The sequence below is a fragment of the Sesamum indicum genome, linkage group LG9 (assembly GCF_026168435.1).
Source record: "Sesamum indicum cultivar Baizhima isolate 11 linkage group LG9, ASM2616843v1, whole genome shotgun sequence".
NCBI classification, from domain to species: Eukaryota; Viridiplantae; Streptophyta; class Magnoliopsida; order Lamiales; family Pedaliaceae; genus Sesamum; species Sesamum indicum.
Window position 1 is genome coordinate 4,916,885 of NC_142665.1, and position 16,954 is coordinate 4,933,838.

At 38.7% G+C, this 16,954-nt stretch overlaps 2 protein-coding genes and 1 pseudogene across 5 annotated transcripts; all 3 read right to left on the reverse strand.

Moving 5' to 3' along the window:
- Positions 1–3,491: 3,491 nt before the first annotated feature.
- On the reverse strand, positions 3,492–5,765 carry LOC105170656 (uncharacterized). The gene is made up of 4 exons (XM_011091511.3): positions 5,474–5,765; positions 5,091–5,213; positions 4,835–4,996; positions 3,492–4,439 (listed from the first exon to the last, which is right to left on the reverse strand). Exons 1-4 carry the CDS (start codon positions 5,605–5,607, stop codon positions 3,869–3,871), a joined length of 990 nt encoding a protein of 329 aa, XP_011089813.1. The 5' UTR covers positions 5,608–5,765; the 3' UTR covers positions 3,492–3,868.
- Positions 5,766–10,397: 4,632 nt separating this feature from the next.
- LOC105170657 (fasciclin-like arabinogalactan protein 4 pseudogene) lies at positions 10,398–12,692 on the reverse strand (annotated as a pseudogene).
- A 377-nt stretch (positions 12,693–13,069) lies between these two features.
- Positions 13,070–16,367, reverse strand: LOC105170658 (uncharacterized). 4 transcript variants are annotated; one of them, XR_016067334.1, is made up of 7 exons: positions 16,144–16,367; positions 15,926–15,961; positions 14,223–15,284; positions 14,071–14,136; positions 13,776–13,974; positions 13,560–13,703; positions 13,070–13,443 (listed from the first exon to the last, which is right to left on the reverse strand). XR_016067334.1 is itself a non-coding variant. In XM_088884818.1 (6 exons), the coding sequence occupies exons 2-6, from the start codon at positions 15,926–15,928 to the stop codon at positions 13,639–13,641; spliced, it is 1,395 nt and encodes a 464-aa protein (XP_088740944.1). In that variant the 5' UTR covers positions 15,929–15,961; positions 16,144–16,367; the 3' UTR covers positions 13,070–13,638. The 4 variants fall into 4 exon arrangements, 3 of the variants coding, with proteins under 3 accessions (XP_088740944.1, XP_088740945.1, XP_088740946.1); XM_088884818.1 differs by having other exon boundaries at positions 13,070–13,703; XM_088884819.1 differs by having other exon boundaries at positions 13,070–13,703; positions 15,926–16,033.
- Between the last annotated feature and the right edge of the window lie 587 nt (positions 16,368–16,954).

Here is a 16,954-nt window from a genome sequence, read left to right on the forward strand (position 1 = left end):
TTTTCAATAATAAAATTCACTGGAAAATACAGACATCTTATTACACAAAAATATCCTTAATATGACAGATTACTCATTCACTTCAAAAATAAAAAAATTCGACACATCATGTGTGTTCGAGGGCAATTCTTTTTTTACTTTTTTTTTTTTTTGGTAAGAATTACTACCACGTTCATTAGAATTGATTACTACGTACAATTTTAAAATTGTGGTGTATACTTTTATTTCGCAAAATTATCGACTAGATGGGAATAAATTCAATGTGGCTAGCAGAACTAAAAGAATCTAACTATTACGAAAAGTTCTTTTCAATCGAAGCTCGTTGAATCATTGTTCAATTTGATCACCATTAGTCTCACCAAAATATGCTAATAAAGCTATGCTCAATCTTCACGAAATCAAGTATTATGGATAAATTGTCGCCGTTTTATAATACGCTCATATAAAATAACAAACTCTACATTTTTAATGAGATTCAAATTTATGACATTTAAGTAAAATATCAAATACTCGACAATCAGAGCATCGTATTGATTGTACCATGTAGTGTAAACTTGAATTATTGCTAAAAATATCTCTTGATATTTAAGATATTTTACTGACGCGAGACTGATAAGTGGGACTACTTCCGACCTGCATAACTGGTAAGATGTCCAAATTAAATTGAGGGCCATAATAGTATAAAAAACCTTAAAGAACATCGATAAATTCGAGTCATAGAAATGATTTCTTTGTTTCTTCTTCTTAATTACTTGTAAATGTCATGGTTGCTGTCGAAATCAAGTGGGGCTTCGAGAATATATATAAATTAGCGATCTGAGCATATTTGATGTATGTGTATAATTCAATTTTTTTAATTGTATTGATTTAATTAAATAAAAGAAAAAAATAAAATAAATAATTTATCAAAACTACTAAAATATTGCAACTCTAAGTGTGCAGGAACAGAAAACTACAAAATCTTCCTAGAACGCGATTTTTTGATACCGGAGTGGATGTAGTGTGAGCTTTTTTTAAAGTTTAGGGATCATATTGTTATTTTTTTAATTATTATTTAGAGAGTTTTTAATCAAGATTCTTTACTGTGCTATTATATACCCACTATAGGAGGAAATTATAAATAAATAAAAGAAAAACATAAACATATATATATATATATATATATATACGTACTAGTTAAAATATTTATTTCTTATTTAAAAACTCATGCCGAATTAAAATGGATATAAAAACTCCCTGTGGAAATATATATAAATAGTTGAACTTGAGACAAACCTCAAGAGGCGGAACTTGGAAATTTATATAGTAAAGTAGAAACAATGTGAACATGATGTAAGGTGGCTATGATTATGGAGAACAATGTGACTAATTATTCAATAGGTTAATGAGCAGATATTCCATGGTCAAGAATTGTACGCACCACTTTACATTTCGATTTAAAAATTACTATTAATTTTGGACTACTAATTTCAAGGGCAATATAGTGGAAATACTTTAACTATATGCTTTTTTTTTTTAACCCTAGCCAAAATTCTTTTGTTTGGCCAAAATAGGGCTGGGGGAGTATCGTAGTTATTTATAGAGTCGTTTGATCCGAAGGTGTTTGGGACTTGAGGAAATGAACAGATTGTTAGGTTTGATGGAAGTTTCCTAATTAAAATCCTCTTATAATTAAGTGAGTGGGTTTCAAGATCAAGCGGAAAGTACCTAGTGTAGATATTCTCTGTAAAAACTTATATACTTCAGCTCAAACAAATTATTGGGTATTTATAGAGTCAAATGTCCGTACTTGTACAGGTCCATGTGTCGTGATCTTAACCTTCCAAGTGTTGAACGATTGTGGTTCTGGATTACCAAATTTGATTGAATAGGGTGAATGGATAATTATTCTATTTGAACACTTTGAGGTCCTGTGAAAGTCAATTTTATCTTTTTGACAGCCCCTCACATCAAACACCTATTAAATCGAATTTGATTGTAAGCGAAAATACTTCAAGTTGATACGAAAGTTTTGTGGTTGGGGGCTCACTTAGGATTCAGGAATCAATCTCAATTGCGTACTGAGGATGGTAATGCATATGATAATGATATATTATGCAATTGATAAAGAAAGAATCATCTGATGAATCTTCATTGATACTACTAAGTCTTGGTGATGGTAACCCTCAATGTTCTTACAAGATTTGGCGTGTGGATGTCAGCAATGTTGAAGAGGGAACTATAAAACAAGATTCCTTTCATTTCAACATGTCATCATCGTCAATATTTCATCCAAAAACTCCCAACTGTCCAAAACCATTACCTTACTTGCTTTATGCAGCTTCCAACTGGATTCTTGTCACTACTCTCTCCTCTTCATCATTCTAATACTCATGTCCCACTTACTTATTTACTGCTTATTAGATTACCAAAAATAAAAGTTGTTGCTATAGGGATGATAAACGAGATGGATAGAGCTATGTCAAATTATCGTGTCAAGGTGTAGGAACGGATTTTTATTATGAGAATTCAGTCGGGTTTGGACACACCTCAAATATTTTTTAAGATATATTTAGTATATTGAAGATTTTGGTTAATTACATTTAATTTTGTTATAACTGACCCCCTTTCGTTAGATATTGAACAGAAAATGGTAATTTAATAAAAAAAAAATTATATAAACTTTCAATTTTACTTTTCAATATTGTCGTAGTAATATATTTATACGTGTAAGTGGGTAACTTTCAGCACCAATAATTTGTAGTAGGACCAAGTCTTGCACATAAAAATAAGTGGGAGTGAACTTGCAAAGGGTTAGCATTTAAATGCTCAAATCAATATAAGAGTTGGAATTAAAAGCCCAACAATTATGTAAGAAGTAATGCTTGTGAAGTGTGTGGAAAATAATGAGTTGAAATGTAGCAAGTATAGAAAGTGAGGAGTATTATGTATGCTTATTAAATCTGCTTATACATCGGGTATTCATAGAGGAGGTTTGGATACGATCATATATCCAAATTCCCCAATTTTGTGTTGGTGGTTGATCCGATTGATATAGCTGAAGTTCCAGGAATTAGATTTGTCCAGACGGTGTGGGAGGTGATTGTTGATTTCTAGGAACCACTCTTGTCTTGCTTGATTTTCTTTAGAATCGCTGGGTGGTTGTTGGAGTGTTTGCATGAGGAACCATTCTTTCTTGATTTCCTCTGAAATAGTTGAGTTGCTGGAGTGGATAAGCCTTGGGCATGACCTGGTCTTTTTAAATGAGCCTCCATATAGTTGGACTTTTAGTTTAGGCAAAGAACTTGAATTGGGCTAACGGGCGTTTAGGCAGAGGGTCTCCAACTGGACCTTCAGGTGAACTCGCAAGGCCTTATGGACACTGTTGGGCTCAAGCAGGTGGGTAGGCCTCCCTTTCTTGCAGTCTTCTATAGTCTATTACATTGGTAAGCCCATCTTCTTATTCAAATTAAAGACTCGTTAGAATGCATCGGAGATTCCAAGAATTAATATGAACAACATAAAGCTGCCTTGTACATTTGGATTGTTGAATCATGGACAGGATTTGCTCCAACAACCAATTCCATTTTCACAATAACTGCCAAGATCAAGAATTGCAGCTACCCTCAAATCAATTACACTTTCTGATCACACTTGCAAGCTCAAAAAACATGCAACCAAATTCTTTCGTAATTTTCATCCAAGTTCACCACATGTAAACTGTGCTACACTCAAGTTCACGTTGTGTGTCAGGTGTTCAATATGGTAAGCATGATGCAGCCTCACTAAGCATCAGTATAAGTCCACCCGCATGATCAGAGACGCCGTTTTCTGAACATCGAAGCAATGAGCTATTATACATCCACACCGGCCATGTAACAGTTTACGTCTAATTTGCAACATGTTTGCTGTTCATCTCTGAAACTGAAAGCAGTGAAATGAGTGTTAGATCTTCAGTATTGTCGAACAAATGATGATGATCTCCTGTCGACATATCTATCCCTGCCTCATCTTTATGCTCATCCAATAGAGGTACTTTTGACTCCACCGTGCAGTTCCAGCTCCCGCCATTTTCTTCCCTCACAAGGCCTGTCTCGTCTGGAACCAAATTTTCGTTCGAGTTTACTTGAATATTGAAACTCTTAGGGCTTAGGCCCTCCATTTTTGGGTTCGTAGGAGGCATTGGCTTCTGTCTCTCTGTTTTGGTGCTATCATGTTCGTTCGCGGCTGAAAGGAAATCATCCAGATTTGTGTTATCAATGAACTGTGAATTGCATCTGTCAAATACCTTTGGAGGAGTTTCTTGCCCTGATGAAGTCCTAAGGCAGAAGCTACCGAACCCTTGAATCCCTCTTGAGATCTTCCGGGCTTTGTCTCTTTCTTCTCTGAGAAGAGGGCCTTTCTCAAGCAGCTTCAATATTCTTTCAGATTTCTTCCTCACATTCAGACCCCAGTTAAATCTAGACACAGACAAGAAAGTTGTAATACTTTGTACTGCAGAGGAGATAGAGAAAGATCCTTACCTACATCAGGAGTTTAATACAAAACAGAGTTAATTGCATTTTACTCCTATGAAATTATCAATAGGTACTTTTCTAGACAAAAAATGGCAACACAACCCTAAACTTTTGAAAAAAAAGAAGCTCACAAACTCTCACGTCTTGATGTTGCATTGACCTTTTTAAGTTAAGGGTTAGCATTGCAATTTCTTCTTTTCGTAAAGGTTTTTTGCAATTATTATTTTCATAGGGAGCCCGTTGCATTTAACCCGTAAAAGGGTGCTGATGACAAAATTACTGGATGCAGACAAATGTCTTCCTCGACAATATATTGAAGAAAATTATCAAATAAATACCCTTTCTCATCAATGTGTTGGAACCTTTCCATTTCTCTAATTACGTCTCTTTGCGTTTGAAAGTCCTGAGCAACACTCTCAGGCCCATGAGTCAACAGGTATTCCAGCACAATCAGGGCCTTGTATGATGCCCTCCAGTTTCTCTTATCAAATTTTAACAGTCTGAAACACATAAACACACCCAAGAAAAGAAAAAGATCAATACTATAATTAAAAACAACAGCAAATCCAGAGAAAAACAAGAACGTTGTTAGACCTTTTGTGCAAGATCTCCACAATTCTCCAATAATCATCCACTTCAAATGCTGCTCTGGATATCATCTTCAGCGTCTGAGCATCCACCCCTCCTGGATTTGCATTAGTAGCTTCTTCCGCCAGTCTTCAGACAACAAGAAGAAAACCCCAATAACAAGTGTACAATGAATCATAGGATTTCTTACAGTTCACGACATGATTCTTTTTTCTAACAAAAGGGTTTTTCATTTAACTCATGAATCATATCCTTGTACACACGCAAGCATACATGTCAGATCGCACAGGCATGAATCACGCAGAAAGCTAGCCAAGTTTAGAAATCAATGATCCAACTAATACTATTACAGAAGAATCGGACATATATATGTGTAGAAAGAAACTGACAGTTGTGCTGGAGTGACATCGGTCAAGGCCAGCCGGGCACTTTTGATCTTCTCCTTGAGGAAGAAGGAAGCCTGTTTCTTGAATTCATGAAGAATAGGTGCATCCATCATGCCTCTGTTGCCTTCCATTGACATTTTGTTGCTCAGGTTTTTAATTAATTCGTATGATAAGAAAAGAAATGAGATAGTTGCTGGTGGCAGCGGAGGATGACTATTTCAAAGCAAAAATTCTTAAGTTAAATGGTAGAGTAGATGTGTTTGAGTGGGTGTTATGTCATGGGAGATGGACTTTTAGTGGGTAAACAAACAATTCGATTCCAATTCAGAGTATTTTAAAAATAAGGGTCAACATCTCACGTCTCAAGTGTTGAAAGTTTCATCTTATTGTGGCAGTGTGAAGGATTGGAAATTGTGTTTTGTAGAATTTGTGTTGATACGTACCATCAGTGGTGGGATAGATTTTATACAAATTTCTTCAATAATGAAATCAGAGAAACATTACTCGTCCCACGTGTAGGCTGATATGACATAATGACAAGTTTGATAGTCAAATGGATGTTTTTACCTTTCCAAATATAAAATATTATTCTATTGTTTATATTTGATATTTACAGCATCAATTTTCTAAGGTACAATGGAATTATTTGACCCAATTAATCAAAGAGTGTAAATCCAATTAAGATAAAATTAGCAGATTAAAGTACACACAGTTCAAGGAGCAAAATGTTATCTTCAGTCGAACTGAAATTTGTTGAAGAGATCGAGCCATCCATTTAGAACCCATTGGTGGCTGAACCAACTTAGTTGACTAGTCGGCATTGCATTCGACCTTGGATGACACGTCACCTAGAAGGTACACAATATCGGATAACCATGCTCGTTGTAATTCCGGATATAGCTAGGCTGGCCCCATAGGTTAAAGATTCCCCTTTGAGTAGGTGATTTTCCTATTGATGTGTTAGGCTTGGTTCTTGCTTGTGTAGGATGTAGATAACATGACATACAATTGGACCAATGTAATCCTATGAAAATAGACTTCCATAAGTTCTTGTTTGATTTTTCCAAAACCATTAATAATTTAAACATCCGAGTGTTAATTTTTATTTTGTAGGCTAGTCCTACAAAAATCTTATGATCCTGAACTGGTCCTTCAATATCTTATAGTGTTGCTAGACTCCGAAAAACATTATTGATGTATTTGGGAAATTTGAGGTAAGGCGTAAGCATGACTAATTCGATAATTGTGGACACAATGGTTCGTTTAAGGGGAATACCATTCTCCCGATTGGAGTGGTGGATATCGGACCACAAAGGGTACAACATTTGGTGTTAGCACGCCTCCTCATACTGGGGTTCCACTATCCCCTCTCTTTGGAGTAAGCTCACTCTTTGAAAAACATCTTAGCAAGGTCATTGTTGTTGTAATAAGCGCAATACTCGCCTGCACCAGCTCATTAGTGGTTCCACCACTAGCATTGGATTATGGGGCCGACAATGTGACTACTTCCAGCACACCAGGTTTTTTAGGAGGACAAGTCCACGATGACTTGGTTCTACCACTAGTTACTGCCTCTCATCCAGACAATCAATATTTTGCGATAGTTTGTACAAGCTTGGGATGAGCTACGAAGACGGTTGTAGGCATGTTGGAAGTCCTATGCTGGAAGATGACAAAGGTAAGGAGAAAGATAGATAAAGACACCCAAGTCATGAGAAAATGAGTACCTAGCTCACTTCAGGACACTATCTCATTCACCACTTTATGATGGCACCAACAATCTACTGGAACACCTCTATAAGTTTGAAAATGCCACACTGTCACATAGTTATAATTATGGAATAAAATATCGTATATTCCTGCTCACAAGTGTTCGGTTAGCTCTCCCTAGATCTATCCTCTCTGTAGAGTTTAGTTCTATGTTTCTCACCAATTTGCAAGCAACAAGAAGTGTAGTAAGACGACCCTGAGCCTTTTCGGGTTGAAGCAAGAAGAGAATGAGCCTTTGAAGGCATACATCCAATGTTTCACCAGTGCTGTCCTGGAATTACCTTTTGCCAACCAGGAGGTATTCACTAGTACCCTCACTCAAAAGCTGCCAGTAAGGAATTTCTTCAAACCTTTAGCCAAGAAATCAGCTATTAGCTTCAACCTACCTGTTGGCTCGAGCTGAGAGGTACTAGATCTAGAGGACCTACTGATGGAGTCTCTAGAAGAACTAAGCAGTTCATGTTAGAGCAGCTAGACCGGTTATGGAGATTCACTAAAAGGCCCCAGTGTGCAGGGAATACATGCAATGATGCTCTTGTTATATGAGTTATCGTAGCTAATTATACTTCGCAAGGGATTTTTGTAGATTTTGGTAGCTTAGCTCACATTTAGATTTTTGTAGGTTGCGGCAGCTCGACTCACATTCTCTTCTATGAAGTCTATTGCCAAATAGATCTTAGAGAATTCTCTCTAGAGCTAGTAGATACCTTGCTTTACAAATTTGTTGGGGAGGTGGTTCACCTCTTAGGCCAAATCTCTCTTCCAATCTCCTTAGGGATAGAGCCATTAGGAAGATCAAGTTGATCCGCTTCCTCATTGTATATGTGCCCTCGTCTTACAACATTATCCTATGGTGACATGCAAGTTGATTCTCTTCTCATTATATGTGTGCCCTCAGCTTACAACATTATCATCGGGTGATCTGCCTAAATGCTTTCTGGGTTGTAGTATCCACATACTACATGAAGATGAAGTTCCCTATGGGTGATGTAGTGAAGGAAGTAGGGAGTGATCAATACATAGCACACAAATGCTATGTAGAGTCTATCAAAGGAGGAAACATGATATATCACGAATACAAGTAAGAAACCTGATAAGCACAGGAATGAGGTTCATGAGCTACTTGTGTCCAACCCGTTGAAGAGCTCTTGACATTCAGCTGGTATCATGAGATCCTAGAATACCATCAGGATCAGTTTTTAGTTGGGACAAAAAATGGTTGTAACTAACTACTTTCCTCTAAGAGAATGTAGATGTGTTCACTTGGACAGTCCGCGATCAAGTGGAGATTTATCACAAGATTGCCATGCACAATCTCAACATAGATCCTTCGACTCCCTAGTTATGAGGAAGAAGAGACAGGTTGGTCTTGAGAAGGACAAGATCATTCCAAAGGAGGTAAGTAAGTTGTTGGTTGCTAGATACTTCAGGGAGATTCAATTCCTTGAATAGCTGTACAACATCATACTGGTTCCCAAGCTTGAGAACAAGTGGTGTAAATTTCAAGGATGTGAACAATGGATACCCCAAGGATTTCTGTCGTCTCCTTTGTATTAACCAGCTGGTGCATTCCAAGTCATCTTTTAGAAGAACCATAAATATGTTGAATCCAAATGATAAAAAAAGCGAGTAAACTTTACATGTGGAACATAATTTTATGTGGTTTTGCCATTCGGGTAAGAACGTTGGCGTTATCTAACAACTATCGATGGACTGGATGATTCGGGAGCAACTAGGCCTCAATATGGAATCTATGTAGATGACATGCTAGTAAAGAGCAGGTAAGTCGAGGACCATTTTGCTGACTTGGTGAAGACTTTCGGAATCCTGAGGAGATGCTAGATGAAACTCAACCTTGAAATATACATTTGGAGTCACGAGTAGATGCTTTCTAGAATGTCTGGCGACAGAGAGAGGCATTTAAGTCAAACCCTGAAAGAGATGAGCTATCCAGGAGATGCGAGCTCTAGTGATCTTAAACGAGTTTCAATGTCTAACTTAGTGCATACCATGCTCAACTGGTTCATTTCTTGCTCTACTCGAAAAACCTTACCATTCCAGAATATTGAGCAAGGCCAAGGATTTCACATGGGACAAAAGTTGCCGGCAGACATTTGAAGACTTTAGAGCTCCCCTTGCTCACCATACTTTCACCAAGTGAACCATTGTACTTGCACCTTTTTGTAGATAAACATGTAGTGAGCTTTGTGCTCATCAAGGAAGAAAAAGGATTTCAAAATCAGTGTACTACATCAGCAAGGTATTGAATGACGTAGAATAGCGGCACCTAGAGATAGAAAACCGACCTTTGCACTAGTTACTACAGTCATGAGGCTACATTTGTGCTCTGTCCCGTTCCATCATTTTTCCCACTAATAACCCTTGACATTAAACGCGGGGGAAAGCTGAAACATCTGGATGAATGATCAAGTTGGCAATGTAACTCAGCAAATATGATGTTTCCAGCTAGCCCAGGATGACTATCAAAGTGCACCTTGTTGATTAAATAATGGAGAGAATCCATACTGAAGATGATCACATGAGATGGTTGTTGAGCGTAAATGGCTCCCCTACATACATGCTTGGTGGCCCAGAAATTGTGCAGACAAGCACCGTGGGAGAACTAGAATTTCGCTCTGATATTTACCAGATGGACTTTGGATATAGGAGCCAGACTTGTTTGGATAGTTTATTATATAGAAAAAGACATTAAAAAATGAAAAGTATCTGAATTGAAATATTTTGTGATGGTTCTCTATACAAAACCACATAATAATTTATAGTAATTTTTTTATATTAAAAGACTAGCACAATGAAATTTTAAAAAATTGATTGTAACATCCTACAAAAAAAAGTTCCAACCAAACGCGATATCACAATTGAAAATGGAGCTCCGAACAAACTACCGGACAGATATTAGTAGAGTGGTAAAGAGATTGATCCCAGAACTGAGCAGAAAGGAAACCTTCTCCTACCCTTTACCAGCTTTTTTTTACTAATAACACCCCCTTTTTTTTTTATGATGAACACCCTTAACCAGTTAATGAAATGAAAATATACTGTTAAGCATTCCTCATGAACTTGCACATCAGCAAAAACCACAGCTGTTTCAGCAATCTGTTGCTGCAAAAGAGAACAAAATGTACTGGAACAGGAATTGCGTAATAGGAACTCAGAATTTCTCAAGACTTTGTACAGAAAAATTGGTTACTATTTTACACATTACAATCCAAAAAATTCAACTTCTTTACAACAAGAATGCAGATTCAAGAAATGATGATTACAACAAATTAAATTATGGATCCAAATCATTACCGCCTATCCTAAACTATCGGCAAGTAAATACAAGTTTGCACATTTCTGTTTCCTTTTTCTTTATTAGTTACCTCATAAGTCATGATCGATGAATTCCAGCGTAAAATTGCTCCTAAGCCGCGAACTGTATTCTCCGTGATGAAAAATGATGCAACTCCAAATCAATCAATTTCATGGCTATAGCAATAGATAGCAATAGATCCCTGTACACCACAGACCCAAAAGTGTTCTTAGAAACCCCACTGCCACGGCTGCAGCCGGAGACCGAATTCCCAGCCCCGGAGGCGCGGATAAATGACTTGGCGGGCCGTATATTGCTGGAGAATTATCAGGTGAGAGCGCAATATCCGGCGGCTGAGCGCTGCTCAGCGTTCCACCGCCGTCATTAGGCTGGTTCACCTCAATTGGATTCCTCCCAAAAAATTCTCTGGGCAGTAAGACTTTCGAGACACCGAAAATAGCCACAGGGTTTTGATCGAAAACCGTTTGAGTTACTGATGCCTGTACCACACCACTGTCAATTCCTACTGATCCATTAACCCGAGAAATATTTAGGGTAAAACTACCCGCCCCATTTTGCTCCGTGGCCAATGTGGGCTGAACTGGGTTGACAATAGACTCCAGAGAGCCCAACGGGTAGTAGGAGTGGAGGACGTGAAACCTCAACACCACTGCTTTCTTGTCAGCAGCTAATGACTGAAATTTGACAGTCGATGGCAGATCGGCGAAAGCTTCGTCCGTGGGGACGAACATTGTGATCCCCGCCCCTGTTTCGTCCGCTTCAAATTCCGAAACTACCCCTGAGGCGCCGAGCATCGACGCCGCTACATTGAAATCATGACCATCGATTAGCGCTTTAGTGATGTTGAGTCCCAGTGGGGGGCGAGTCTCCGAAGCGACGAGATCGAGATTGTAAGGAATTAGTAGGGAATTCAGCGACAAAATTGATATGTTGTAAGGTAGGGTTTTGATTGGGGACAGCAGCGTAGCGCTGGAGGTGGGTGAGTAGAACGCGACTGTGCCCGAGGAGGAATCAAAGGTGATGTTGATAGTGCCGGAATTAGCAGCTGCGCGGCCAGTGGTTTGGAAGAGGGTGGTGACCAATTTGCCGGTGGGAGGAAAAAGGCGGAGGTCGGAGAAGGAGAGGTACTCGAGGAGGACGTGGTAGCGGAGGACATCGGCAAGGTCAGTGGAGGAGGGTTGGGGGGTGGCGGAGGTAGAGTAGAGATAGGCATTGGGGACGGCGAGGAGGGTGAGGGAGGAACGGGCGGTGAGATCGGCGGCGACGGAGGTGGTGGTGAGGAGGGCGGTGAAGGCGGAGAGATCGGGGTAGGAGGATAGGAGATGGGTGATGTTGAAGGAGGAAACGGAAGAGAAGAAGAATAGTAAATAGAGGATGGTGAGAGGGGTAAAGTCGGAAAAGGGGATTGAGATAGCCATCAACTCTTGTTTTTCTGCCGCCGAGCAGAGGATGATGGTATTTGTGAAATGTGAAGTGAAGTGAAGATTCTTGAACCACTCACACTCACACTCACACTCACACTCACACTCACATTATGATTATGATGGGTGGAATTGGCTGTCAAGAGTAAGAAGAATTAGAGGGAATGTGTACCTAACACCTATAACACAAATGAAATAAGAAATGGGTATGATTAAACAGCCACCCACCCCCCTATGGACTGAAGCTTAATGGGGAAGCTAGATAATTGATGGATTTGGGAATTATGACACCTCATTAACATTAGGCTAAAAAGGTGATTTGGGTCCTGCCTTTTCTTTGAGTCTACCCCTCTCTTTGATCACCTCTACCTCAAACACCCTCATACCTTTCCATCCCAATTCACTTCGGATGATACAACTTGTTCTATAAAATTGTCTCCTGTTTCTTTGTTTATACAAATTTCTCTATCCCTTGCTCAGGAAGCCGATATTGTACAATACGAGACAGCAAGCTCACTCATTAATACTCCTTAATGGTTTTGGTGTTGGCAAACCTATTTTAACTTATCCTAATTTTCTGGACTTGCGTTTCACACCATCTAATGAACCAATAGTAGCGTTGCCCGTCCCATCTCTGTTTCTGTTGCTCTCTGTTATTTTATTTTTTCCATGAGTGTAAAAACAAACGACCAACATGACAATTCTTTTTAATTGTGACTAGAAGTCACCGAATATTATGAAATGATTGTTTGAATACAGTACAACTGACACGACGAGCTAATCACAATAGCTCCACTGGAATGCATCGTCCATAGATTGCTCCACACAGTCGATCAATGAATTTACTAATGCACCTAAATATACAACAGAATGGTTTCAAGTTTCAACCTTAATACATGTTAGCAGCCTGGGAAAATATGTAAATGAATAGCCTTTTATAAGGATGTTGAAGTTGAATATATGTAATTATAATCTTTTTTCCTTTGGAGGATTAATTTTTGGTAAACAACATATTATGTGATTTGTGCAAAACAAACATGCACCCAAGGCAAACAGGAATGGCAAAAAGAATTGTAATATGCAAAGTTGTTATAACTAAGGATTTCGATAGTAACTGAAATTACATTTCTCTCTCAATTTTCTTGCAATGGGGGTGAAGTCCCCTCTAAACCTGACACTAAGACAATGCCTAAAGACTTGAGCAAAATATTCCGTCTTCTGGGGTAGGGGACAGATGCCGTGGGAGGAATACTATTTTCAGGAATTTGCAACAATTTTCTGCTGTTCTACTTTGATGAAACCTTAATACAAGTAACTGGTCTGAATCTTGTTGACTGGGACTGTAGAGAGAAGCAAAAACAAGCTTCCATGCTTCCGTTTTTCATTTCTCTGTATCTATTTGGGAGGATAAATGGGAGGTGGGGTTCGACAACTGATCAAGATCACTACGTCCAGAATGAAAAACAAAATGACCCCTTAACTACTTTATAATTCTAGAACCTCTAACTTAGAATAGATATAAACTCAAGTTGGAAATCCATACATATTTCACACAGCTTACCAGAATATAGTACTTGCTGGCACATCAAAAGTTAATATACCATCCTAAATTGAAATCAGGTTCCCATCACGATATATCCTCATAGGTTGAGCTCTTCCTTCCCATAAATACGCTGAAGCTCACGAGTTGCTGCTTGGAATGACTCTATTACAAAGGAAAAAAAGGAATAAGGAATAAGAAACTTTGAGTTGGAATAGGATGTGACAATTTCACTACCTTTCCAAGTCCGGAAGGCTTTCTGATTTATAGGAGAACCGGTCACAGTCTGAATTGCATCAAATAGCATACTTTCAGGGGTGCTTCTTAACTCTTGAACTATCTGATATATGGTCTTTCCATTCTCAAAGTATATGTGGTTGTTTGGGTGCTTCGTCTTGCAACCGGCATGACGCTCAAACTCATATGCATTTAGTGCCTTTGGATGGGGAAAAGTTTACTTTACGAGCATGTTGGATAAATAAAGAGATAACCCATGTCTTTCTCCAAATACAGATCAAAATAGACGGCTTACCTTCGAGTAGTTACAGGACTGACACCCGCAAAGATAGCCCGAGCCTTTGATGATTCCACGAAGCTCCTTATTAGATGGAAAAATACTTCCTATGAGCCACTTAAAGAACCATAAGTTGTGAATGATAAGGAAGACAAATTTGCAAAAGTTACCTCCCGTGAGACGGAAACGTATCTCACTGGCACTCCATCAAGCATACCAGTTGCTATCAAACTCCTTACATTCGATGGAAAGCTGTTTGGTGCTTCTTTCCTAGCAGGTTTTGCGTCAGACTTATTCTTAGATATAGAATCCACTTTGGATTTTGGTAACTGAGAGGTGCTGACATTAGCATTTTCACTTGGGACATCCACCTCCTTTTTGCTTGGTGTTTCTGATGTTTGTGCTGATGGTTGCTCATACAATAAGCCATAGCTACTAACTGGCCTGGTCAGAGCTTCAATTACAGATTCATCTTGATAGCCACCAAAGGATATGGTGTTATTATCCCCTTTATTATAGGAGTGGGTCATTTTAATAGTATTGTCAAGACCTTTCCCAAAGGTCGATCCAATGGATCTGATATTTGCTTCCCCGATGTCATAGGAATGACCCATCAACGTGACATTTCCACCATCCTTACCATAAGGTTGTCCCATGGATATGAAGGCATTATCACTTCCCCTGCTGTACGTCTGATCCATGGAAATCCCTATCCCGTGTTCCACAGATGTATGCAATCCATTTCCAGGGTCCTTAACCTGATTAACTTTGACTTTCCTGAGTCCACCGTAACTTACTCCTACTTCTGGGTCTTCCATGGCATAAGAAATTGATAAACCAACAGATGAATCACTCTCGAAGGGTTCTCCATTGACCTTTTTCCTCAGATTTGAGCCATCTGTCCCAGAAATGGGCATGTTACTATCCGTCAAAGTTATGGGCCTTGTTGTCTCAGATCCAAACAGCCGATCCATGAATTGGCTTGGAACTGCTGGCACTGACTGAAATCCAGAAGAACTTTCCCAAGGAAGAGAACTCGGCATGGCGATTCCTGATTCCGTCTTGCTTATTGGAGCTTCAACAGCCTGCTTCTTGCTAGGAAATAGCTCCGGCTCAGAAGCATCTAAGAACCATTGGCGGGCACGCTTAGGTTCCAGCCTAGATGAATTATCAAAAACTGCATCTCCACCAGCCACATGTCCACCGCCCTTTGGTATCCAAAATTCTTTGTCCTGGAAAGACAGCAAGTAAAGTTATACAGAGTGTACTCCCAACCACCATCTCACTCATTTAAAACAAACTAGAAACGTGATGAATCTAACTCACGGGAAGTTAATATTCTCCAGAGAGAACACATTATCAACAATAGCAAATAAAAAATCCACAGCTGTAGGAATTAGTAAGAGATATCAAGCTAAAGCTTCCTCCAGTAACTTTACAGAAGTCAATGCAGGACCTACTGCATTGTGTAAATTGCATGGATACATGCACGATAAAACATTTCACTCAGCTCACAAACTTAGAATACTACATTACACTTATTTATGACAATGAACGACACACCACTTGGATAAAAACATCTAGATATATCCCGATCCCTTAAGATGATATAGTTTGTTTAGTAGATTCACTCGATATCATAAATTGACTAAAATCAAATAGATCGAGCTCAACTCAGTCACAAGTAAAATGATACTACCCATTTCAACTCATTGCATCAACTCCACCTCGTGCATACATGCTAAGCAACAACCCAATTGCAAGAAACAGTCTCACAAAAATACACACTCAGTTAGATGGAGTATATATGACAATATACATGCATATACATAATATAAGTTCAAACTAATAGGAAAATTCAAGAAGAACTTACCATCAGGTGGCTTCCACTTGGCTATATGAAAAATCCCTACAATTGAAAAAATTGAATACGGATATAAAAAATTTATCGAACTCCCAAATTGTTCGGTCAGTACTAACACTGAAAAATCCAAAAAGTGTGTAAGCGAATCAGGATTGTACAGACTCAAGTCAAAAGCCCTAGCCCAAATCAAATTCGAACTTCCATAAAATCAAAAAGGGGAACCAAACCTGAGATTACAATCTTCGATAAAGTTCCGATGAACCTTCCGGCACCGACTTTAGTTAATTTATTAAATAAATAATTCTAGGGTTTTGATTGTTGGTTTGTGGTGGAAAGAGCGTGATCATCTTGCATCTGAGGAGCACTCGATTTTTGCTCGCGAAAGGTAGTGTTACGGTGTAACTGGGACTACATCAAGAGCACACGCATCTACCGTTGGATGGATTGCTTGGGCATCATCTTGTGAATGGTTAAATATAGGGAGAATTACACTTTTAGTCCCTAAATAGTAGCATTTATTTAGTTTTAGCCCCTAAATAATTATCCCTCATTTTTGTACGTACGTAATTTACTTTATACATACATCAAATGTGAGTGAGATGGGTATGAAATTGAGGGGGGGAAAAATCGACTCATTTCTTCAACCCTAAACAAAGCACGACAAGTGGGTTATTTGGAACTCAAATTTCTACTCCAAATCAACGCAACTCCTCTTCAATATCTCTTCCCCAATATGTGTAGAAGCTACCTATTTGTTTGGTCAATTCCTCAAAGTCTCCTAACATAGAGACTAACCCTGATCATGCACGCAACTTTATCCCCTAATTATTGGACCTCAAATTGGCACTGCCAAAACATTAGGAAACTGTTCTTCTTGTTTGCTTATTCATTTTGGTGGGGAAGAGATATTAAAGTGGAATTCCTTTGATTTTCAGTCCAAAAGAGGAGAAATAATCCTCATGTTGTGATCTGTTTAGGGTTGAAGAAATTAGCCAATCTTAGATGTTTGTATCCTTGGCTGCTGTTTTACTCTCCCTA

What these genes read in the sequence shown, in the direction of transcription:
- LOC105170656 (XM_011091511.3), bottom strand. Translation starts at nt 5,607, where the DNA reads ATGTCAATGGAAGGCAACAGAGGCATGATGGATGCACCTATTCTTCAT. An exon ending in GATGTCACTCCAGCACAACT is followed by an intron (nt 5,214 to 5,473) that starts GTCAGTTTCTTT and finishes TGTTGTCTGAAG; the next exon opens with ACTGGCGGAAGAAGCTACTA. An exon ending in CAACACATTGATGAGAAAGG is followed by an intron (nt 4,440 to 4,834) that starts GTATTTATTTGA and finishes GTCTGTGTCTAG; the next exon opens with ATTTAACTGGGGTCTGAATG.
- LOC105170658 (XM_088884818.1), bottom strand. An exon ending in ACGTTTCCGTCTCACGGGAG is followed by an intron (nt 14,137 to 14,222) that starts GTAACTTTTGCA and finishes CCATCTAATAAG; the next exon opens with GAGCTTCGTGGAATCATCAA. An exon ending in AGTCCTGTAACTACTCGAAG is followed by an intron (nt 13,975 to 14,070) that starts GTAAGCCGTCTA and finishes CCCCATCCAAAG; the next exon opens with GCACTAAATGCATATGAGTT.